This window comes from Phalangium opilio, unplaced genomic scaffold (genome assembly GCF_054372755.1).
Source record: "Phalangium opilio isolate 3A_F unplaced genomic scaffold, DU_Popi_V2 ptg000061l_1, whole genome shotgun sequence".
Taxonomy (NCBI): domain Eukaryota; kingdom Metazoa; phylum Arthropoda; class Arachnida; order Opiliones; family Phalangiidae; genus Phalangium; species Phalangium opilio.
The window spans coordinates 9,541,753-9,567,216 of record NW_028324178.1 but is presented as its reverse complement, the minus strand read 5'-3'; the positions used below and the strand labels follow the sequence as shown (position 1 = coordinate 9,567,216).

Below are 25,464 nucleotides of genomic sequence, written 5' to 3'. Positions count from 1 at the left end.
CGCGTAATCGACCATCTTTGAACGCGTAATCGACCATCTTCGAACGCGTAATCGACCACCTTCGAACGCGTAATCGACCATCTTCGAACGCGTAATAGACCATGTTCGAACGCGTAATCGACCATCTTTGAACGCGTAATCGACCATCTTTGAACGCGTAATATACCATCTTCGAACGCGTAATCGACCACCTTCGAACGCGTAATCGACCATCTTCGAACGCGTAATAGACCATCTTTGAACGCGTAATCGACCATCTTTGAACGCGTAATCGACCATCTTTGAACGCGTAATAGACCATCTTTGAACGCGTAATAGACCATCTTTGAACGCGTAATAGACCATCTTTGACAAGTAATAGACCATCTTTGACGAGTAACAGACCATCTTTGAACGCGTAATAGACCATCTTTGAACGCGTAATAGACCATTTTTGAACGCGTAATAGACCATCTTTGACGAGTAATAGACCATCTTTGAACGCGTAATAGACCATCTTTGAACTCGAAATAGACCATCTTTGAACGCGTAATAGACCATCTTTGACGAGTAATAGACCATCTTTGAACGCGTAATCGATCATCTTTGAACGCGTAATCGACCATCTTTGAACGCGTAATCGACCATCTTTGAACGCGTAATCGACCATCTTTGAACGCGTAATAGACCATCTTTGAACGCGTAATAGACCATCTTTGAACTCGAAATAGACCATTTTCGAACGCGTAATAGACCATCTTTGACGAGTAATAGACCATCTTTGAACGCGTAATAGACCATCTTTGAACGCGTAATCGACCATCTTTGAACGCGTAATCGACCATCTTTGAACGCGTAACAGACCATCTTTGAACGCGTAATAGACCATCTTTGAACGCGTAATAGACCATTTTTGAACGCGTAATAGACCATCTTTGACGAGTAATAGACCATCTTTGAACGCGTAATAGACCATCTTTGAACTCGAAATAGACCATCTTTGAACGCGTAATAGACCATCTTTGACGAGTAATAGACCATCTTTGACGAGTAACAGACCATCTTTGAACGCGTAATAGACCATCTTTGAACGCGTAATAGACCATTTTTGAACGCGTAATAGACCATCTTTGACGAGTAATAGACCATCTTTGAACGCGTAATAGACCATCTTTGAACTCGAAATAGACCATCTTTGAACGCGTAATAGACCATCTTTGACGAGTAATAGACCATCGTTGAATGCGTAATCGACCATCTTTGAACGCGTAATCGACCATCTTTGAACGCGTAATCGACCATCTTCTAACGCGTATTCGACCATCTTTGAACGCGTAATAGACCATCTTTGAACGCGTAATAAACCATCTTCGAACGCGTAATCGACCACCTTCGAACGCGTAATCGACCATCTTCGAACGCGTAATCGACCATCTTTGAACGCGTAATCGACCATCTTTGAAGGCGTAATCGACCATCTTTGAAGGCGTAATCGACCATCTTTGAACGCGTAATCGACCATCTTTGAACGCGTAATCGACCATCTTTGAACTCGAAATAGACCACCTTTGAACTCGAAATAGACCACCTTTGAACTCGAAATAGACCACCTTTGAACGCGTAATCGACCATCTTTGAACGCGTAATCGACCATCTTTGAACTCGAAATAGACCATCTTTGAACGCGTAATCGACCATCTTTGAACGCGTAATAGACCATCTTTGAACGAGTAATAGACCATCTTTGAACGCGTAATCGACCATCTTTGAACGCGTAATCGACCATCTTCGAACGCGTAATCGACCATCTTCGAACGCGTAATAGACCATCTTTGAACGCGTAATAGACCATCTTTGAACGCGTAATCGACCATCTTTGAACGCGTTATCGACCATCTTTGAACGCGTAATCGACCATCTTCGAACGCGTAATCGACCATCTTTGAATGCGTAATCGACCATCTTTGAACGCGTAATCGACCCACCCGCTATGTTAAGCTCTGCGAGGAAGATCGTCGTTTGTCCCACTGTACGAACAGCATCTAAAGGTTAGTCCACACTATGGCTTTTTTTCGCGTCGCAAGCTACGTAACGCTCGCGCGCGCGGTACGTCGCTTCGCACGGATCGTTTACACTATAGAAATTCGCTAAGGTATACGCCATCGTTTTGACAAACTTCGCAGCATATCCGAGAGCTTCATTGGCTGAATATTATATCCGGGTTAACTTTAGACCTTAATAAATAATCAAAGGGGGTTAGTCAACAATATTGAACATATAGGGAATCATCATAAAGCTCTTTATATCACTGAAGTTTTGGAATTAAATGATGGTAATTACCAACTCTTTCTCTCTGCAAAAACTTCGCGAACCCATATCCTTCTTCTCGTGAAATTTCTATTAATTTCTATTTTTATTAATAAAAACGAAAATAGTTGTTGATTTCCACTCGTTTACGAGAAACACTAGGCCTATTAACTGGAGACATATTTGTTTTCGTGAAAATATCTCGAATACACGGCGTCTGCGCCAACCAGGAGACCTCTGATTGGCTGCGAGGCTGCAATCCTTGCGAAAATCTTTGACACGCCAAAGATTTTCGCGAGGTTTGCAAGACCTTGCGAGCATGGCTTTGGCGCGAATTTCAGTAGTGTAAACGATCCGAGCGAAGTGACGTACCGCGCGCGCGAGCGTTACGTAGCTTGCGACGCGAAAAAAAGCCATAGTGTGGACTAACCTTTAAGCATGTAAGTTTTAATTTCAAAAAAACTTTCAATATCTGGTAATGCAGTCACTTGATTAACTTTCTTCTTAACGATACATTTTAGGTCTTGCTTAAATCCAAGACGTTTTGATTAATTTATGAAAGAAGTTTAAAAACGATAGTATTTGAAATATAGAATAAAACTATTTATTTGTTTCGTACACTGTATGCGTATACAGTGTTGTCGAGATCAGACCAACAGCTTCCTTAGGTAAAGAACGTCGAAAAACTTACTATAAATGATACCAAATCTCTATTAACTGTATTTATTTACCTGAATTCTAGACGAAAATTCGACCTGATAATGAATTATTTCTTATTAAGGGTGCTACAGTAAATTAGAAAATACATATAAAGGTGATCAAGCTCGGATGAAATAACAAAGTAATTTGTTAGCGTCTACTGCTAAGAAATTAGGAAAATCAGCAAGAAAGCCATCATGTGCAGTTCACCAACATAACTTGTTAGCACCCTCAAACCTAGGCCCTTCTAGTTGTCAACGAGAACGAAATGAAGAAATAGGTTTAACCGCACTATAAGGTTGGGCTGACTTCTGATCCAAAAGTAATTCTTTGACGCGCTTCTGAATTAATTAAATTACAATACTTAGACGTCATTAATTAAAAATCGAAGCAGGTAAGTTTCCCACTTAAAAAAATGCTTGTTAGTTTAGAAGTATTCTGAAAGCTAATTTTGCTATAGTTTTTCCGTATCGCCTATGACAATTTCCTTAAAAATCCGAAAATTTTTAATGCTTTTTCTATGGGACGCTAAACCTAAAATGTGTGACTTTTTCCTTTATCATTACCGAAGGGTGTCAAGTCATATCTGCAAGGGCCTACCGGCCCTGTAGAATTACGAGTTTTTTAGGCCAAAGCTGCCATCGCTTGAAACTCTTGTTATTTTAGGCGCCCACGATCTTCGCGCCGACTTGGTAGCTCTATTGAAAGAGTTCCTCCTCGTAACCCCTAATTGAAACATTATGTTTTTATGCTTCTGTGCATTATTAATTTAGTTTTTATGAAATTCTTTAAAATAGAAAAGGAGGGGCTAATGGACGTGACCACTAGATTATAAGTTTTGTTCCATGATTATGACACTTCCTATCCAGAGCGATTAAACAGCAATCGTCAGTGGCCACTTTTAAATCTAATTTGGACAAATTTCGAGATTGGTGCTAACATTTTTCTTCTAAAAACTGAGTATAACCACAGATCTATGATGTATTATCAAGTCCGCTTTACACGCGGAAGGTCCCAGCTTGAGCTCTGGTAGATACATATGTTTTAACCATCGTGATTGGACATGAAAATTAGCTTGATATTCTAAAAAACTAAGTATTGCCACGAAACTATGGTGTAGTGCTTATCACGTTCGTCTAACACGCGGAACATCCCAGGTTCGAGCCCCGGTAGATACAGGTTTTGATCATCGTGATTGGACATAATAATAAGCTAAATCTCAAGGGAAACTCAGTATTACCACGTATCTTGGTGTAGTGGTTATCATGTCCGCCTAATACGCGGAAGGTTCCAGGTTCGAGCCCTGGTACATACATGTTTTGCCCATCGTGATTGAGACTTTAATTTTTCTATAGCTCCAAAATGTAACCTCATTAAACAATTGCAGTTTTTTAGTCTTGAAACATTATCTCTACTTCGAAATCTAACAAACAAGTAAAACATTTTCACTATTTTTTTGTGTCGCGGCCACTGTATCCCGCGAGTGTTGAATTGGGCAGGCATTTCTCAAGTTATGTGGCACTCGTCGTAACTATATAATGTAAGCGAGATCATATAACATAGAAAACGACTTGGAGTATTGAAAAATGAGACTCTTATCAATCGCTCTTTTTGGGAAGGAAACCCCCATAGGATTTTAGCAGTAAACAAAAACACTAACGAAAGTTGAACGCTGTTAACCCCTCTAGGATTTTAGCAGTAAACAACAGCTGAACGCTATTAAGTCCATGTCCTATTATATATATATATGGCCCATGCCTTATCATGTATAGTCCTTACAATGATGGAGTTCGTGTAAGATAGGAAAAAACGACATCTAGAAGCTATTTAATTCCAGACAGTTACATTAATCTGATTTTAAAACACTTAGACGAATTTATTATTTTTGGTGTTGGAAATTTTTGATTTAAATAGTTAAGCATTCTTGTTTATTCTTCCGCCGGACTTGGTAGAGATAAAGAATGGACCTAAGATTCCTGACATACTGCTACCTCTACCCAGCTCGGCAGCTACAGAAATTCCATTGCCACCATCGCAATCTGAAGCCACAGCAGTTCCATCTCGAGACCGTCTTTCTTTCATTCCTGTACAAACTGAATCGGCGGAATCTGATGAAAGCCAAGCTCCAAGACGATCATCGAGAGTTTCCAAGATACCCGAACGGTTAACGTATTACCAGAAGCAATTGACTATTAAAGAGGAGGAAAGTGTCGTGGCCTAACGATCTCTAAAAAAGTTATTACCTACTGACGTTAGTTTTTTGGCCCACGGGCAATATGTATAAGCTCTATTATTTTCCACTCACTATCTCTCTGACGTTCAATGTATTAACTACTATATTTTATCGGACAATACTGTTTAGTAGTAAACGTTACCTTTAAACATAAAGTTCTCGTTGTGTGCTTTTTGCTCTAACATACAACAACCCCTCTATACCTTACCCTAATGAGTGAATAGCGCTATCTTTTTCAATGCTTAAATGATTTACCGTGCATAAAATCAGAGTTAGTAGCCCCTCGATGATCTACTCTAAACGGTGATAAAATTATAACCGTATAAATTTACTTTTGCTGTAATTCTAATATTCCGGCGAATCGAAGAACAGTTAGTTTTAGTGATAATCCCCTGGATGAGTTTACAACACAGACTTATGCCGATGCACACTTATCGCATCTTATAAATTTCTAACAAGGACTTATGTCCAGAAAATTTTGAAAGAGAAAGTTTATTTATAGTCATTACCCATTTTAGTTTTATCCCCTCGAGTTACCTTTCCTTTAGCAATGCTAAAATGATCAAACGCATAACGCTCATTTAACATTATTTTAGCTCTACCTAAACCCACATTTGAATTAACCGTAAAACAAATTCATAAGTATCCGACTCCACAGAATAAGAGGTACCCCATCCCACATCCCTCCGACATTTGTATCAAGTCTGTATGGCTCAGTTGTAGAATGTCTTTCTACTGCGTGAGCGCCCCGGGTTCGAATCCCGGTGCAATCTGAAAATAATTTTAATTGAAATGAAATCTCTAACCGAGCCCAGTTATCCCTATGTGTGGGCTGTGGTAATATAGAGTTCCTTTAAAGCTAAACAATAACGATAACGAGAGTGAAAACTCCGGCCCCAACTACTCGTAATACTACTACTACTACTACTATTACCACTACTACGCCTCAGGTCAAACTAAGAGCCTCATCGTATACTACGATGTGGCTAAAAACCCCAAACGTACAAATTCATAAGTATCCGACCCCAAAGTTAAAATTGAAACGTATCCGACCCCACAGATTAAGAGGTACCCCACCTCACCCCCGACACTTTAGAGATAAAACTAAATCATAAAAACTCAAACTTCAACCAAGTCTCTATGGCTCAGTGGTAGAGTGTCTTACTACTCTGTGTGCGATCCGGGTTCGATTCCCGGGTCTGACCTGAAATTTTTTTTAATTAATATAAAATCTCTAACCGACCTCAGTTATCCCTATTGGTTTTGTTGAGGTACTAAAGAGTTCATTTTAAGCTAAAATCTGACGATAACGAAAGCGACAATCCCGGCCACTACTACTACTACGGCTCGGGTCAAACTAAGAGCCTCATCGTATACTACGATGTGGCTAAAAAAACTACTGAGCGAGCTACCCTCTACCAACGAGAAAGAGGCTGAAGTAAGATCCACTGTGAGAGAAGTTTGGTTGAATGAAACCAAAGAACAAGATGAAAAAGACACAATTGATTTCCAAAAAGATCAAAACCGAAATTGTGAGATGAATTTATTTATCTATTTAACGAAAACTTACACAGTTTACTTTTGATTTTAGCCCCTTGAATGACGAGTAATAGGTGGAGTGCCATAACGTACCGTATTGCTCAAGCTTTAGCTTGCAGAAACAAGGCCGCATATATCGCTCTTCAGAGTTTCAAAATCCTAAAATTGCCAAGTTGGAGAAGGTTACAAGCTAAAATGTCTCACAATTTGGAAGAACCTGGCGAAAATCTGGACACATTGAAACGACGGAAAGAATTGTATGATGCTTTCGTGAAAGAACATGTTGCCAAAGGATTCAAAGAGCCAAAAGGGGTGGAATTTTGATTTTTGATGAAGTTGATGTTACTCCGAAGGTTGCTTGGAACAGCAAAAGCCATAAACTGATAGGTTTAGCGATGTCTCCAGAACAGTTAGCGACGTTGGATGATATTTACGATCAGTTGAGCACCGAAGAAACTGTTCCTCAAGCAGGCTATATGCTGCATTTTTTATGGGGAGATCTAACAACGGATTATGACATTATTTGTCCCTATTTTGGTTATGAAGGCTCGACCAACACTCATTTTATTTCCGCTTGCCTATTTGAAGTATTCAGTGCCTTACACGCTGTTGGATTTATAGTTTCCGCTTGCCTTTGTGACGGGGCGAGTGCTAATTTGAGTTTAATTAAACTAACACAAAATTATTCCGGGGCTTATGGGGTATCATTTGACCAACATCAAAATGACATAGTCATTGAAGTTCAACCTTGGTTCAAAAATCCACTTCATTTGAACCATAAAATTTACTGGATCATGTGTCTCAGCCACCAGGTACTAAAATTAAGATTAACCCTAATTAATGTGTAGATGTGGTAGTTATTTCAATTAAACATTTATTCGAGCTTAAAAATTTGATCAACGCTTTATTTGCGTCAAAAGAATCAGGTGCTCGTTCTTTTAAAAAGAATGATGTCACATTTGGGTGGCAAGCAATCATTGACATGAAGAAACGGGAGAGTCTTACATAATTAGGGACTCTTGGACCAAGCTGAATGTAATACAAGCTAAAATTATGCAAGTGAGTTTAAAATTGCCTGCATTATCTCCAGCGTGTGAAAGGTCATTTATTTCAATTATTATTTCAGCAAGATGACGTGTTGTCTGAACTTTATGAATATGATGAATGATGTAACCTTCCGTAGTGATTAAGGGACCTCCTGAGTTTCTACTCCAGGGGTGTTAGGTTGCATGGAGGATTAACACCCTGTGTTACCTCTAACCTTTCCCGTAGTATATAAGCGTCGACTGCTTATCCTAATAAGTCAGTCTTTCTTCACTACTAAGGTGTAGTAGTATGCTCGAGCATAGGGCTTTGTCCCTGGTATTAGACTTCATCATTATCAGTAATTATTATAAGTTCTTTCATTTGTACTAAATGCAAGTTGGCATTTAATTATAATTTAGTTTAGTATGAAATAGCCTAAGGAACCAGTGTAGTTATTCTTAGTATTAGGCAAGGCTTTTATGGCCACGTGGGGCGAGTTTATAAATCTCGCAAGCCTCGTTACAATATGCCAATCCCGACAATGCAGATCCACCGACTGATCATAACGAGACCATGGAGACTTATAATTATTTAAAAGCGTGCAATTTAGTTTTCGAAAAACGAATGCTTTCAAATTTAAAACTAAGATCAATGGATGATCAAGTTATGCTAAACATTAAGGAGGGTCTAAATTATTTTAAGCAATGGCTTTTAAACTTGAAAAGTAAAATGATTATTGTACCATCTGCCCTTAACTGAAAATTTATAATAACTTTTTCTCTCTTTATACAGGTGCAGATCCCAAATATAACCGAAGTATCCAGGAAAGGAATTTATTTCTTTGCAGGTGTATATTAAACAAAATGCTTAATATAAATTTGAAGTACAACCTAGAGTGTTGACCTCATTTCGTCGCCAACATATTTTACAAGCTCGGTCATCTCTGATTGGAACGCACTCCCGGAATCAAAAATCTCTATCACTATAAGGTCTAAGTTCCGCGCTGCACTTTCCAAGCATTTCCACCCGTAAGACCATCCACTTGTTATTCCTCTCCACCTGTCCTGGAAATTCCTTCATTAATCGATTACTTACAGGCACAACGGAAAGGAACGGCTGTACGGGGAAGCTGGGAATCAGATTGCGTATAGCGAGTGCGCCAATGGCCTTATTCGTAAATCCATAGATAATAATAGAAAGAAAAATCAACCACATGTTGGTCGAAAAGAGATTCCCAAAGCGATAAAAGTGACCAATAACTTCACAAATTGGTCACGGTCTTGCTAATAATAAAGGATTTGTATTTTTTTCTGGTATTCAAGATCACTTTGGGGAGAATTAGTACGTTAAGCCTAACGAGCGGGTAAAAACCAAAACAAGATCCTTTGTTTTTGTTGAAATACGTCAAAATTTACAAGTTTTGGGCCGGGATGTCCCAAAGGTCAACTTACTAGATGGCCCAGTCACTCTTTTGGTAGAAGAGCCCCGACACTGTATGAAACTTTTACCACCACTCTCATCTTCATTGCTCCTTGATTTTTCAACAGCAATATCGGATATCCATAGTCCGAACTATGGAGGGTTTTGGTTTTTTTTATATAGTTTTAAGCCTTTAAGGGGGAAAAACTCGTTAGGGTTTATAAGCCCGTGCACTAATCTCTTATTCGGAATACTGTGGTCTAATTTCGTTACTAATCCTATTTATCTCGAGAGATTTTGCACTTTCTTGATACAAACTTAAGACTTGAGAATTGAATCGACGTTGGAAACCCCGCGGAAAAGCTCATTTTCTCTTCACTGATTAATTTCGGTAGCAAGTGTGATGTAATTATCGGAGATTATACCAAGAACGTATTCGGGTTCCCGTAAGAACGTTGAATATTGGCCCCAGCCCCGAATTAAATTGTCACAGTAACGCATTGTCACTGGTTACCAAGAGCTTGTCATGAAGATTGAAGTGAGTGAGGTAGCTAATAAATTCGAGGTAAAGCGACGCCTGGTGAGGCGCTGCTGTCAAAGGCTTATAGTACAGACTAAATAGAAGAAGATGAACTGCAAAATTAACTGAGTGTAGTCAATTCTCGCTTGTCGTTCTCGAACTAGCTCGCGCTGTAAGTCTCGAACATTACGAAACATAGGTAGGTTCAAACTTATGGAACATATCATATAAACTTATGATCATTACTTCGTTTCGATGCTCTTAAGCTAGCCTGAATATGTTCTTGTTTATTTCCCTGAATTTGCCTTAACATTGGTCGGGGAATTTAAAAAGGTAAATGCAAATTAAACCATAAACCTATCACACCCTAGATAAATATGCGGGTTCAAGGATATTTCCCGGTTTTTCCTTCAAAAGTACAAAATGACCCTATATTGACAAACTAAGAAGTTGAATAGGGACTTGACAATTCGGGCTTAACTCCGCCCCCAGCGCCATTATGGTATGTTTTTTTAACAGAATGAAAGCTATATAAGCCCCTCCTCCTGGTATGTTTTTTAGCACAAGTGGAAGGTAGCCTGACGTTGAATGACGTAGTACTGCCAAGTCCCTATTGTCACTATCTTTTGTTGATAGAACTAGGCCTAACGTTTCAAATGCAAAAGAAAAAGCCTAAAATGAAATGGTAAAAAAGCGCGATAAAAGCTCGCTAGAGTAGAATGGGTGTCGAAGCCAAGCCTACGATAAAACGTATAGTTATCTAGGTGGTGCCGATTCGGAATAAATTACCCGTTTTTTCCATTTCTCTGTTCTTGTCTAAAGAGATAAAGAGTGTCAATAGAGACGCTACACCCATCATTAGGCCCGCCGACAATCGATTCATTTCTTAATCTACAACTCGTACTTTCAACCAAAAAAAAAGCATATCCCAAACCAAACCCACAGAAATTCAAAAATACAATATTTTTGTTCTAAAACCTATATAATATGACCTAGGCTATGATTAGGAAGGGTTGAAACATTTCAACACGCAATTAAATAATGATCGTGTAATATTACAGAATGTGTTAACCCATATAAGTCACTAGGTCCTTCAGAGGTGTATACAATTGGCCTGTAATGTACATCGTTACAACAGGGCTGTTGTTAGAATTATGCCTCAATATTTATGACGTCATTTCTACTTCAAATATACATAGTTTACAGACTAGGAGGATTCGCAAAATTTACACAGGGAGGACAGGATTCAGGTGTTACACAAGGAGGCCTGAATCACTGGATGAGTCTAAAGCCAGGCCTCCTTGTGTAAATGGTATGAATAATACTGGTCTGTAAACTATGTATACCTCGCAGTGCTGGGCACTCTCTTTGATTTTATTATAAACTCTTGACTAAATTAAATGAACCCAAATGAAAATACTAGGCCTACCTCAATTTTATCATATTGTTATCATTAATAAAATACGAATCTATTACTGGCACGCAAATTTTAAACAGAGAGAGACACGGACGTGGTTATCCGTCTTCAATATAGTGGCTGACAAATAACATAGGTTGTATAATTTCACAGATAGAGACGGTATTAAGCCAATGATATTATGGCGGGACACTAAGTGCGTTTCCGTGTACACTGATGAAATTTGTCGGCAGTCTTTTGAACGGTCTCACCCTTTTCTAGTTTTGATATATATATATATTTTTTGTGTTTGGTAATGGATGAGATAAAAATTTAAAGAAATTCTTTTTTATGCACTGTAAATTTTCATAATGGTTGGAATTTCTGTATAACATTTACGGATTAATAAAAATAATAATAAATGTTTCATTTTAAACTTCGGATACGTTTAAAACGAGTTATAATGGCTGATTCATTTAAAACCTTCCACACATTTTAGGCGCGCGGTCACGTAAAAACATAATCTTCGGTGTGTAACTCGTACATTACGCGGCGATGTAACGTAATTTCTCTTCGTATTACGAGATTACGTATTATACACTGACGTCAAATAGAGAAAATTCGATTGAAATTTCATCCATAACCCGATTCAACTATATAAGTACAAATATAACCGTATCACGTAGAAGATAGTTGTAGGCGAGAATGAAAAAGATAAGAGACTACAGCGCCGAGGATGATGGGAGGGGAGGATGCGATATCTGAGAGAAACAGGCGCGCTAACTGTGGAACGACTCAGGTTGGGTGGGACGACGACAATGGGGGAGTAATAGTCGGACGCATTGGTAATTGGTCAAGAAGGGCTACAGACGAACCAATTACAATTGATTCCGACTATTCCTCTCCCATTTTTGGCCCTTCCACACTTAGAGCGCCTAAATTCTCCGATTTCACATCATCTCATCCCCCTATCATGCTCGAATTCTTTAGTCGAGTTGGGTTTTGGGTAAAGTAAAATATCATATTTGGTTTCATTTCGGGCAAATCCGCCAAGAGGAAACGACCATCTACTTTCTAAGCATAGTAGTAATACACCATACTTACGGAGAATGTGAAAGGCTTATGATAGGTGCATCGTAAGTTTTTCCGAGGCATTTCTTAACCCGTCAATTTCGGGTCAAAAATATTTATAGCCTGGAAGGCGTCAATAAAATCAGCGATATTCTCGTATTTTATTAAATAACTGTTGGGTTCCGTCTGCCCACGAAGGTGATATTTCTCGGCGGCGCGTTAAAAACAATTATAGGAATTACGCGTCCACTACATCGATCTCGGAAGCCATTTTTTCTACAAAAAAGCTCGGAGTTTCACTTAAGCCTAACTACTAGGTTAGAAACCTAAGGTGGCCCTCCAGGATTATAGCTATAGCCGAGAAGCAAAGTGGATAAGTGGGCAGAAGTGATAGCACCACTTATTTAGCTACCTGTCAAATGAAAGGACACATACCTAGTCTTCGCTGCTATGGGAAAGGGAGATGCGCTATGCTATATGTTGTATTCGGTGAGTTGAATGATCGAAGTGCGTTGTTACTTAAACATATTTATTGCAAATACAAATATACTGCTAGTCTGGATAATACTAATTACAGAGTTAAAATCTAATCTTATATGCTTCAGCTCGCTCCATGTTACTGCTGCTTATCATATGTTGTTCGGGGCTTTTATACTGTTTTCTTATCTAAGGTCAGAGGTCTATTCTTATCTAGTGTTAGCTTTTTTATTAGATGTAACATTTCCCCTTGTCATAAATTTGAAGGCGTTCTGGAGGTCGGCTTGCTCTACTGGATCTTCTTGTGACTGGTTCGGTACTGGTTTCAATGGTGGGTGTTTCGCTCGGGTTGTTCTCCTGGACTTCGGTTTCTGCAGACGCTGCTTCATGGTTTATTGGTGTCGTGTTCCGGTTTGTTCCTTGGGCCGTGATTTCCTCGGACGATGCTATGTCGTAGTGTATGAAGGCAGGATTTAGTGAGTCGAGGTGACGTTTCCTGGTTTGTGCAACGTGACGTCGAGTTTCTCCTTTATCCGTCTGGATCGTCAGCATGGTTGCACCAATTTTGTTGAGGATGATGCCTTGTGTCCACTTCTCGCCTTTTCCATAATTTCTGGTCCATACTGCTTCTCCGATTCGATACTTCTGGTTGAGGGGAGGTTCTGTCTCGGCATCGTGGTTTGTTTGCGATAACGGTCTTATCTGGTCCAAACGGCTACGTAGTTCTCGGTTGAGGAATAGCATAGCCGGAGATTTTCCCTTGTCGTCTGGAATTATTCGATGTGAGAAAAGCGTCTTGGCTATTCTGGATTTGATTGAACCGTCCGTGATCTTCATGATTAAGGTTTCCCACAGTTCAGTTCAAACAGTTCAGTTTTCGGTTCAGTTCAGTTATTTTCGGTTTCAGTTTAGGGACTAAACTGATTTGATTGCTTCAGTTCAGTTTCAGTTTGCACATCTCCAAACTGATCAGTTTTCAGTTCGGTTCGGTTTATTTCTTAAACTGAACTGATAAAAACTGAACTGAAGAGATAGTTATAAAAAAGTCTGTCAAACGAAAGAAGAGCCCTGAGAAATTTGTCCAAATTGGTGTCGCCACCATCGACCCTATAGTACTTTATCAACTTGCTTTGTTTTGTCAATAGTCGTCTGTAATATAGTCTGCTATAAACAGATAGGCTAAATCGCAATAGAACCAATACATTTTGCAATATATATTTAACATGTTTTTGTTTCATGGGTTTTTACGATCATCGAGTATTAAAGAATATAAAACAAAATTAACGACAAGACACTAGCATTGCAATATATTTTAATAACTTGAGTTAAAGTACTTGTCATATATTGCAAAATGTGTTGGTTCTATTGCGATTAAGCCTATCTGTTTATAGCAGACTATAATACAGACGACTATTGACAAAACAAAAGAAGTTGATAAAGTAGTATGGGGTCGATGGTGGCGACACCAATTTGGACAAATTTCTCAGAGCTCTTCTTTCGTTTGACAGACTATAAGTACCCTTTCGATCTATCGCGAGAAACGATATCAATACGTTCCCGCAAACATTAGTAGAACAATAGAAAACAGGCATCGTTTAGTATTGCATGTTGCATGATATTTTGGGGGATGTGTCGCGTAAATTTACCTTATTAAAGTCGCGTATATTTCATCATTTATGTCTCGTATATTTAATTATGCATAGAAATAAGCCATATTTTTTATTCCCGTGATTAGCTGGGACCCTCTGCAGAGAGACACAGGCTAAAAGAATACCAATAATTAGTAACTAGTAAGGGTATCATATCGTAGATATTGAATTTCTGATCCATGGTATTTTAATATTTCTAATGTTGTTAATTTCAATAAGAACTGCTACTCCATGAAGTAGCAGTTCTTATTTAAATTAACAACATTAGAAAAAGGGTATCATAATTAGTTAATTAGTCAAAGTTAAATTGTTCAATGTTAATAATTAGTAGTTTGTGAAGTAAACATGACTCTTAAGGTATGGCACTTAACGATTCCAAAATATTTAGTAGTAGTAGAAAAAGTTAGCGGTTAATAGCTACAATCTGGGGTTTTCGGTTCAGTTCAGTTATAACTGAAAACTGAACTGATCAGTTCGGTTTCTTGGCTTAATCGAACTGATAATTTCAGTTCAGTTTCAGTTCTTGAAAACCCTAACTGAAAAGTTTCAGTTCAGTTTCAATTTTAGTCCAAAACCGATTTGAACCGAACTGTGGGAAACCTTATTCATGATGCCCTTTTTGATGGTGGACACCGCTTTTTCGGCGGGCCCGTTGGACTGCGGGTGGTATGGCGCGATCTTGAGGTGTCGGAAACCATTTTTGGCTGTGAAGGTGAGGAATTCGTCACTAGTGAATGACGTGGCGTTGTCTGACACGAGACATTCGGGAATTCCGTATCTTGCGAAGATGTCTCTGAGCAGATCTATGGTGGTGGTAGAATTTGCGGAAGGTGTGGGAATCGCCTCGATCCAGTTTGAGTACGAGTCTACCAAGACGAAGATCATTGTGCCTAGTATAGGTCCGGCGTAGTCAATGTGCACACGCTGCATGGGTCTCTCTGACGTTGGCCAATGTGAGACAGTTTGTGCAGGCATGTTTGTTCGCTGTTGACAAGCGTGACATTGCGCGACTGTCGATTCGATGTCTTCATCTATTCTGGGCCACCAGACTTTAGATCGTGCGAGTCTTTTCAATTTCGTCATCCCGAAGTGCCCAGAATGCATTTCGTTCAGGATGGCTGTTCTGTACATCTTTGGTACGACTATCCTGTTGTGCCAAATGATTGTGTCTTGCAGGACGGATAACTCGTGTCTTCTGGTGAAATATCCTTTAATTTCGGGATATGGTACGGGAGGCCATCCATGGCGTATGCACATAAGTACGGCTGCAGTTTCGGGATCGGTTGCGGTGGCTTTTCTGATGTCTTCGGCAGTTGTGATTCCGAACGAGGATCTTTGCACGAGTAGTACGTACTCGGTTGGTTGTGGTACGTAGTTGGAATCCATCGGTATGGGTAAACGGCTCATTGCGTCGGCGTTTCCGTTCTTGCCGCCGGGTCGAAACTTTATGTCATATGAGTAGGCTGCTAGGGTGATGGCCCATCGTTGGATGCGTGCGGCTGCTGTAGACGGAATTTGTTTGTCGGGTGACAATAGTACTGTCAGCGGGCTGTGGTCAGTTATTAACTGGAAGTGATTTCCCAGAAGATATTGTCTGAAGTGTGTCACGCCGAACACGATGGCCAATGCTTCTCGTTCGATTTGACTATAGTTCCTTTCGGCCTGGGTAAGCGTTCTAGATGCGAAGGCTATTGGTCTGTCCATCTGATTCTCTTCCAAGTGGGATAATACGGCGCCCAGTCCAACCGGGGAAGCGTCGCAAGCTAATATGAGCTTTTTAGTGTCATCATAATGCGTCAAAACGGCAGGTGAGGATAGTACATTCTTGCAGGTCGTGAAACTTCTCGCAGCTTCTGGCGTCCACTTCCATCTTTGGCCTTTGTGGGTGAGCGCGTGAAGAGGGGCAAGTAAAGTTGACATCCCGGGTATAAACCGTGCGTAGTACGTGACTAACCCCAGGAATGATCTTAGTTCGCCAAGGTCTGTCGGCTCTGGAGCTTCTAGGATTGGAGTTATTAGCTTCTGAGATGGACGGATGCCTTCGGCGTCAATGACGTGACCGCAGTATTCGGCGGTAGTTGCCATGAAAGTGCATTTCTCTTTGCGGAGTTTGGCGCCGGAGTCTTCGAGTCGTGTAAGAACTTCGTCCAGGGTTTTGAGGTGTCGTTCATCGTCGGGTCCAGTGATTAGTATGTCATCTTGGAATATTGCGATTCCGGGCAGCGCTGTGAGCAACGATTCCATTGTTCTTTGGAAAACGGCTGAAGCCGAAGAGACCCCAAACGGAAGTCTGTTGTATCTGAAGAGTCCCTTTTCGGTGTTTATCACTAGGAGTGACTTGGAAGGTTCGTCCAGCTCTAATTGATTATATGCGTCCTTCATGTCTAGTTTCGTGAACTTTTGTCCCCCATTGAGTTTTGCGAAGAGTTCATCGAGTCGTGGTAGCGGATATTGTTCGGTGTCCGTGGCCTTGTTGGCGGTGAGTTTAAAGTCTCCGCAAATTCGGATTGTTTGGTTCGATTTCATAACGGGAACGATGGGTGCTGCCCATTCCGAAATGGCTACGGATTCGATGATTTTCTCTTTTTGCAGGCGGTCCAACTCGTCGTTGACCTTGTTCTTGAGGGCGAAAGGTACTGGCCTTGCTTTGAAGAACCTGGGAATGACGTCCGCTTTCCGATGTAAATGGACCTTGGTGTGTCTGATGTGTCCGAAGCCTGGAGCAAAGAGTGTGGTGTGCTTGTCAAGTACGGTTGTAAGGGTTGGGTTGAGATCCGTTGTAGCAGCTTGATGTATCGTTGACTGATTGTGTGTTATGAGGTTAAACGGTCGGATCCAGTTGCGTCCGCATAGCGTTGGTCGGTTCAGGGTAGCGATGATCAAGGGTAACGTATGCGTTACGCCTTTGTATTCTACGTTGATATTGATGAAGCCTGATGTTTCGACGAGACCGCCGTTATAATCTCGTAGAGTGATATTGACAGGTTGTATGTCGGGCAGGGCGAGGGATGCCCTTTTTGCGTTGTAGTTGTGCAGGGACATTAGTGAATATGCAGCTCCGCAATCGATTTCCATCGTGACTGTGTTGTTGTTTATCGTGAAGTCGCAGTAGTACGGTGCCGGTGCAGGAGGTAGGGAACTCACTTGGAACAAGTGATATTCGTTCTCGACTTGTGATAGTGACGTGGAAGATGCTATTTGTGGCGTGGGCGTTAACTGTTGTGATGTAAGCGTTGGCTGTTGTGGCAATGCTCCAACGTTGTGTACTCGTCTTGTGGTATTGTAGTGGCTGCCGTTGTCTCGATAAGGTTTTTGCGTCGCTGAAAGGCAGACAGTCTGTAGGTGACCCGTCTTTCCGCATGAGTTGCATGTGCTATTCTTGAACTTGCATGAGTCCGCTCGATGAGTTGGGTTACCGCATCTGAAGCATTTGTTCCGAAGAGACGCTGGAGTCGTGTGTGACGTGTAGCCAGTGGAACGTGTCGGCTTCGGTTGATGGTTGCGATGATGAGTATCCAATCTCGATCGAGGGGCGATCTTGTGTACTGTTGCTGGTGCGGAGAGTTCGTGCAAGTTTTTTGATGCGGATTCCAGTGCCAGGGCTATTTCTTGAGCTTTAGCGAGTGTCAAGGTGCGTTCGGAGAGTAGGCGTGCCTGGATCAGTTCATTCTGTATCCCCGCGACGAATCGGTCCCGTAAGGCAGTGTCCAGGGTTGTGCCGAAACAGCAAAATTCTGCCAGTTTGCGTAGTTGAGCCAGGTATGTCGCTATGTTTTCACCTGGTAACCTGTTGCGTTGCTGGAAACGCAACCGTTCCATGATTTCCGATGGAGGTGGGTCATAGTGGTTTGTCAGTATTTGAACCAGTTCGGCGTACGTCTTGTCCGTGAGGTTTGCCGGTTTGATGAGACCTCGTAGAGTTGTGTAGGTGTTCGATCCTATCATAGTCAGGAAAGCGGCGCGCATGCGAGCGGGATCAGTGATTTCGTTTGCCGCAAAGTATAAATCCACTCGTTCGGCGTAAATGGAAAACGGTTGATCGCAATCGTCAAAGGTGGGGAGTGTCCCAATGACGGCCATTGTGGGCTGTGACGTCTAGTCGTGAAACGTGGTGTGTAGACTCCGCTTGTAGTGTTCCGCAGGAATTTGTATCTCGCCTGTTCCGTCGCCAATGTTGTGTTCGGTGAGTTGAATGATCGAAGTGCGTTGTTACTTAAACATATTTATTGCAAATACAAATATACTGCGCGTCTGGATAATACTAATTACAGAGTTAAAATCTAATCTTATATGCTTCAGCTCGCTCCATGTTACTGCTGCTTATCATATGTTGTTCGGGGCTTTTATACTGTTTTTACCTCTCCGAGTGACGTATGTCACGGAGAGGTTCTAATTTCGACGTGTGTGTGTGTGTGGCTGTTGTTATTGACTTACACCCCACGTGACCGCGTTCGCAGTTTCCAAATCGGAGCAAACGTGTTCGCCATTTCCGAACTGCTTTCAAAAGTCACGGAAATGGCTCCTCTACTTGAGTTCTCACACCACCATCTTCTGATCTTTGTCCATCCCACACGGACACCAGTCTGTACATACTGGCTTCTAATCACCACCATCTTCTGGTCTTCGTCCATTCCACTTGGACACCAGTCTGTACATACTGGCTTCTAATCACCACCATCTTCTGGTCTTCGTCCATTCCACTTGGACACCAGTCTGTACATACTGGCTTCTAATCACCACCATCTTCTGGTCTTCGTCCATTCCACTTGGACACCAGTCTGTACATACTGGCTTCTAATCACCACCATCTTCTGGTCTTCGTCCATTCCACTTGGACACCAGTCTGTACATACTGGCTTCTAATCACCACCATCTTCTGGTCTTCGTCCATTCCACTTGGACACCAGTCTGTACACCTGGCTTCTAATCACCACCATCTTCTTCTCTTCGTCCATTCCACTTGGACACCAGTCTGTACACCTGGCTTCTAATCACCACCATCTTCTGGTCTTCGTCCATTCCACTTGGACACCAGTCTGTACACCTGGCTTCTACTCCATCGTCATCGTTGGGTTTAAGACATTCGCGGCGATCAGCTAGGGTTACGAGAAACGTCTAGCCTCCCTAGGGTGGGATCACCACCAAAGGTTTTCGCAATTGCGGTTGTTCTTGCTTTTAGCTGTAGATCGACACCCTTATATACTACCTATTTGAGTAAGGCAAAGCAACCGGAGTATGCTTCATTTCAAACGCCAATATTAGTCAAGTCTCTCAAGAATGTCTAATTGTTCTTTATCAACGCGATGTAACGCTCAATAAGGCGAACAACTAACGAAGAAAATATTTAATATTAATTATATTTATTTTAATATTTAAGATAATCTAGTTTCTCAACTCAAAATTAAAACGGAAAGAGTTAAAAATTAGCCTATGTTTTAGTCTGTGTGTGTCCGTCCGTTAGTGCACCGCGTTAGCAGTTCGCTTTGTTTTGTGGAAAAAAATCCTACAAAACCTTAATATTTGGTTTTCTCATAATGTATAATTAATATATGGAAATATTTTTCGTAATTTCGATGCCTTTAGTGGTTTTGTAGCTATAAAGCTCTGTTTCATTTTGATATGCCAAGAATATTTTTTATTATTATTATTTGAAATCGATGTTTATATATTACTTAAGCTATACTACATCTGTTTATAGCATAATTTTTTCTAAAGTGATTTCAAGACGAACGCATCTATATTGGTCAAATGAACTTTTATTTGTCAATAGGCCTATCGAACCAAAAAGTAAACGCTTGGGTTTGGTTTTCGTTTCTGTAATACAGAGACATTAACGGTTCAGAGTGAGCCGAAAGTTAAATACACTTTTAAATAATTAGGCTTAGACTTTATAATCATGGTGGAAATCTGGGCCGCGTTCAGAAGAGCTCAGCGCTGTTAGTAGTGTTCTACAGAACGGGATTTTGTTATTGAATTTTGACGTCACGGTGCTCAGCGCTGAGCCAGCACGGTCTTCAAGGAAAATAGTCGGGTTTTTGGATAACGTGACGTAAAACGCGTAGTTCTCAGCTTGGCGAAAAAAGCATGGAGGAATTAATACAAATAGCTCTTGCTGATTATGATGGGACTAGAGCTATTTAATTAGCGTGAAACAAGTTGATCACGCGAGAAGTTTAAGAGACATGTTAGTTTCTAATTTTAATTATAAAAGTTGTTGTTATCTATCTCTTAAAATATGTTATCATACAATTTTTGTTAAGCCTTGGTACCTTGCACGCTTTATTGCGCTAGCGTCATTTTTAAAACACCGATGACCGGAGAAAAGCTATGACGACAGAGCTCACAGGTAAACGTTTTCCAAATCCGCTGTCTTTTTTGGTGAGCTCTGCTGAACGCAGCCCAGATCAGAGAAAGGTCTGATCGCAATCGGATTATAGCTTCGTGTTTTCATGCTTTTTATGGTGCCCATTTACCTTCAGTGTGTGTGGCCACAAATTAGCTTTGGTGTTATGTAACGTTAACAGTCATGTTGACAAACTAAGATAATCGTTGAGGTGAAACGAGAGGATAGTGTTTACATGGCAACCCTGTTGTGAATATGGCTTTGAACATAGAGGGTATACAGTTGAGGAGTAGAAAATTGGGCCTTTACAAACACGTAAAGGTAATATCCCCCCAAAGTTTTATCTCTTCATTTCCCGTTTTTCCCCCATCGGATGATTTTAATGTGTACAAGTATATCCTTATTGGATGTAAAATATCGTCTGATTTACAGTATATTTGCTATGCTTTGTATACTGCTTTAATATTTCATAAATTTTAACTTCACTATTTGCTCATAAAAAAAAAGAAACATTTCCATATCTGGGTAAATAAGTTTGTAAGTAGTCCTCTTCTAGACTCGGAGAGGTAATATTTTGGTTTTCCCAACTTGTCTTATCTAAGGTCAGAGGTCTATTCTTATCTAGTGTTAGCTTTTTTATTAGATGTAACACTATATATAAACGTTTCACCACATGGCTTTCAATGAGTTCACGAGACTTTCAAATAAATATTTCACTCTATGGCGAGTAAACAAGTAATCAAGTTTCTTAGTTTAAAATGTACAAGAATTCTAGTGCCTTAGCGTCAAATGCGCAAGAATTCAAAGTTCTCTTACCTGTCTCAAACGGTTTGGTTCTTTACGAGAGTATTCTTCAACTAGTTCTTGGAAAGGTATAGGTGCTGATTCATAATCAATTTCCTTTTCATATCTGCGCGTGAAAAGAAATTAAGAAGAAAAAAATTATTTAAGAACCCTTTGCCATAAGCTTTTAAAACGTATATTTCCAAAATTATTAAAATATTCAAATAAGTTTTCAAAAAAATTAATAAAAAGTATATTGAACCGTGCGTGGAAATATCCATTGGGTATTCATTATTCATGAAAATCGAACGATACCAACAAGTAAATTTAAAAAGAAAAAAAGTTTACAAAAGTTTTCAAAACGCAACTTTGCTTGAAAGGAGGTAAAATAATTAAATTCTTTAGGGAAGAGTTACAATGCACGTATCTCTGTCGTCAAGGACCACACCAATTTTACCTTCCGAGAACAACCTAATTCAGACCTTGAACACCATACCTACTTCAAACGTATCTTAAAAAACCCTTTGCGAAGTGGAGACCACTTATTCCTTCGTAGAAATGGCAGAACTACAGCAGAAAGACCCACACATCAGACAAGTAAAAAATAAGAATGGAGAAATTCAGCACCGGAAGTGAAATCTCTTTGGAAATTTCGCAGCGAGTTCTATATCAATAATGGACTGTTATTTAGGAAGAAAAGAAACATTGTTAATTCGCCTTCCCAGCTTGTAACACCACAATCTATAATTCAGATTATTCTTACCGCCTTCCATAATGATCCAACTTCTGGCCACAGAGGAGCAGAAAAAAACCTTGAAGGCTATACAAAAGAAATATTGGTGTCCTTGTATGTCGGTAGAAGTTAAAAATTGGTGTAAAGCATGTATTGCATGCGCACGTCGGAAGGCTCCGACTCACTATGAGGTCGCGCCAATGGTGAATATTTCTGTGGGCCGGCCGTTTGAAAAATTAGGAATCGATTTCATAGGACCCCTTACCAGAAACAGAAAATGGCAATAAATATATGATGTCTATAACGGATACTTTACAAAATGGCCCGATGCATACGCATTACCATATATTCGCACTGATACAATTATCAAAATTCTGGAAAAATTCACGGCCGAATGGGGAATCCCGATCGCAATCATAACCGATCAAGGAAGAAACTTGGAATCGGAGCACTTTCATGAATTTTGCAAAAGAATGGGAATACGGAAATACAGGACGTCACCGTATCACCCACAGTGCGATGGACAAGCGGAACGTCAGAATAGAACTCTCGAAGAAAGACTCTCTCATTTTGTCGAAGCCAACCATCAAGATTGGGATAAATGGCTTCCGGCGATACTTATGTCAATGCGATACAGTGTCCACGATACGACAGGCGAAACGCCTTACTTACTCGCGACAGGAAGAGAGGCAAGGGTCCCCACAGACACTATCCTCGAAACCGAAGAAGGTCAAATGACCCACGAAGAGAACCTTGATAAGACAACTAGAGACATGGCTCAAAAATTTCGAGAAGTTCATCAGCGAATTGAAATAAAACAAAAACAGGTTAAGAAGCAATACGATAAACGGGTCAGATATACACCATTCGAAGTAAACGATCGCGTCTTGGTCTGCGACCCATCTTGTCCCAAAGGAAAAAGTACGAAGTTTATTGAAAGATGGACTGGACCATACACCGTGGTTGAAAGGGTTGGCACCGTCAATTACAAACTGGTTAGAGAGGAAGATAAAAAACAACGGTGATTCACCGCAATCGACTGAAAAAATATTTCCCTTCGGTTAACCGCGCTCAACCGGAGCTGCATGTTCAACCCCAAAATTATACTAGTTCGGCAGATAACGTTCTGAAGCTTGATCAAAAACATCCCAATATCATACATTTCTCAGAAGAATTCGAAGATGCGCCCGTGCGTGTCTTTCCGAGGCGATCGGGCCGTCAACAACAATTACCTCGTCATCTTAATGATTATGTCATTTACTAAATCTGGATATGATTACTTTTAGGCCGTATATACTTTAAAAATTTTTTTTTAATTGAGACATGAGGACATGTCTTTCAACTGCAAGGGGAGATGTGTAACAATATGTAATAAAATTTAGGCTGTATTAGTGAGGACACGTGAGAGCGAGGTCACGAGAAGTTAGAGAGTAGAGTTTTGACCGTTGCGTATGGTCGCTTTTTTTTGGTTTTGTGTTTTTTAAAAAAGTAAAGTTTCAAGAACAGTGTTAGGCTTAGAGAGATATTGTACAAAGTAGAAAATTAAAGATCGCTTAAAGAAAACAGTGCTTGTTCCTTACGTCCACATTACAGCGGGAAAGAAAAAAAAACGAGAAACAAAAGCAAAGAGTAGCTGAGTATGAACCACTTTGAAGAGCATTACCCCACGCGCGCGAAACAATTCTTCCCGGCTCATCTCTGTCACTAAGTTGACTTCGTAAACTGGTTTAGAGAGATCATGACTTTACTTATAATTGCCTTTAAAAGGCGGACTGATAACAAAATACGATGCAAGCTAGATTTATGTGTAAAACCCGCTTATATGAGTTAGCTACAAATTAAAACGACCTACCCTCCCCTCAATTCCTCTTAAGGCCAGATGAGTAAATACAACACGGGCTAAACCTTTTGTCAGGGATTTAATAGACGAGAATGGTGAGGACCCTGAGAGAAGCCGGAATCTGGTAAGACTTGCGGCATAAGTTCATAAGATAAGTTCCATAAATTTGTCACTGGTTACAAACTGGAGCTTGTCGTGAAGTGAGGGAGGTAGGTCATAGATTCGAGGTAAAGCGACGCCTGGTGAGGCGCTGCTGTCAAAGGCTTAATGCAGACTAAACAGGAAGATGGAAGTCCTGCAAAATTAATTAACCGAGTGCAGGACTTCAATTCTCGCTTGTCGTTCTCGAACTAGTCATCTCGAGCTGCAAGTCTCTAGCATTACGAAGTATGGGTAGTGTCTTACTTATGTAACATATCTTATCAATTTATGCTTGCGGCAAGTCCAGTCGTTGAAGATTTCTGTCGGAGCCATCTCATATATTTATTTATACTTCGCCCATTAATGGAGGTATAGGGAGCTCTCGAGTTTGTGTATTGTTGTTAATGATGTTAGGCGTCGATGAGATTTTTCCGTGGAAAATAAGAAAACATAAACAAGATCTTGGCGCGAGGAGTCTATATAGTTTTTCTCGAGGCGCACTTAACGATTAATTAACATATACATTAAAAAACAACCGTCTATAATAGCGACTGCAGATAAGATACGAAGCAGGAATTTATTTTTAAATTTTTTTAAACATAAACATTCAATGTTGACGCGTTTCAATCAGCTACGTCTTAAATAATGTTTTAATAAAAATATGGTTTGTTATACAATGATTATTCAAATTTGACAATGTTTATTGTTTACACGAAAATAGTAATAAATAATAACCTAAAATTTTAATTATCAATATAATTTCTTAACAAAAATTAAATTATTATTAAAATTAAACAAAATAACTTGGCGAAACTGTTTCGAAGATAAGGTTGGAAAGAAATGGGGGGCCGGGCGAATGCGAGACGTTAGTAAATTAAATTTTGATCCGAATCAAAACACTTAATATTGTCTCGTCGGCGCATCCCTCTTGAGAATGATTATGATATAATATATCTTGGCAATTCTTAAAAGTTATCCGGACATCATCTTTTCGTAGTGAAGACACGAACCGAGTGTAAATAGCGATTTGCAAATTTTGTGACAAGCATCGGTGTCGCTTCTTATCAGCATATAGCTCCGGGTCTCCTTTATGTAATTTCGCGTCTCTGCTCTGGAGATAGGGATGAAGAAGCCCAAGAGCAAAGAGGATGTCGAGGTAGGGGAGATGGAGCGTTTAAAGGAACGCTTGGCACTGCGTGTCGAAACTAAGGGTGTATATGGTAGCACGCCAAAAGACATTTAACTCTCTAGTCTCGCCCATCTTCGAGCCTTAACATCTAAGAGTAACTGTTACGATATAACAGAGGAA

The 25,464-nt window shown here is 40.2% G+C and overlaps 1 protein-coding gene and 1 non-coding gene across 2 annotated transcripts; one reads left to right on the top strand and one right to left on the bottom strand.

Moving 5' to 3' along the window:
* Nucleotides 1–4,218: 4,218 nt before the first annotated feature.
* TRNAI-AAU (transfer RNA isoleucine (anticodon AAU)) lies at nt 4,219–4,300 on the top strand. Its single transcript has one exon. It is a non-coding gene; the product is annotated as a tRNA-Ile (tRNA).
* Nucleotides 4,301–12,897: 8,597 nt separating this feature from the next.
* On the bottom strand, nt 12,898–13,503 carry LOC149665051 (uncharacterized). The gene has a single exon (XM_089842046.1). The coding sequence runs from the start codon at nt 13,501–13,503 to the stop codon at nt 12,898–12,900; it is 606 nt and encodes a 201-aa protein (XP_089698172.1).
* Nucleotides 13,504–25,464: the final 11,961 nt, after the last annotated feature.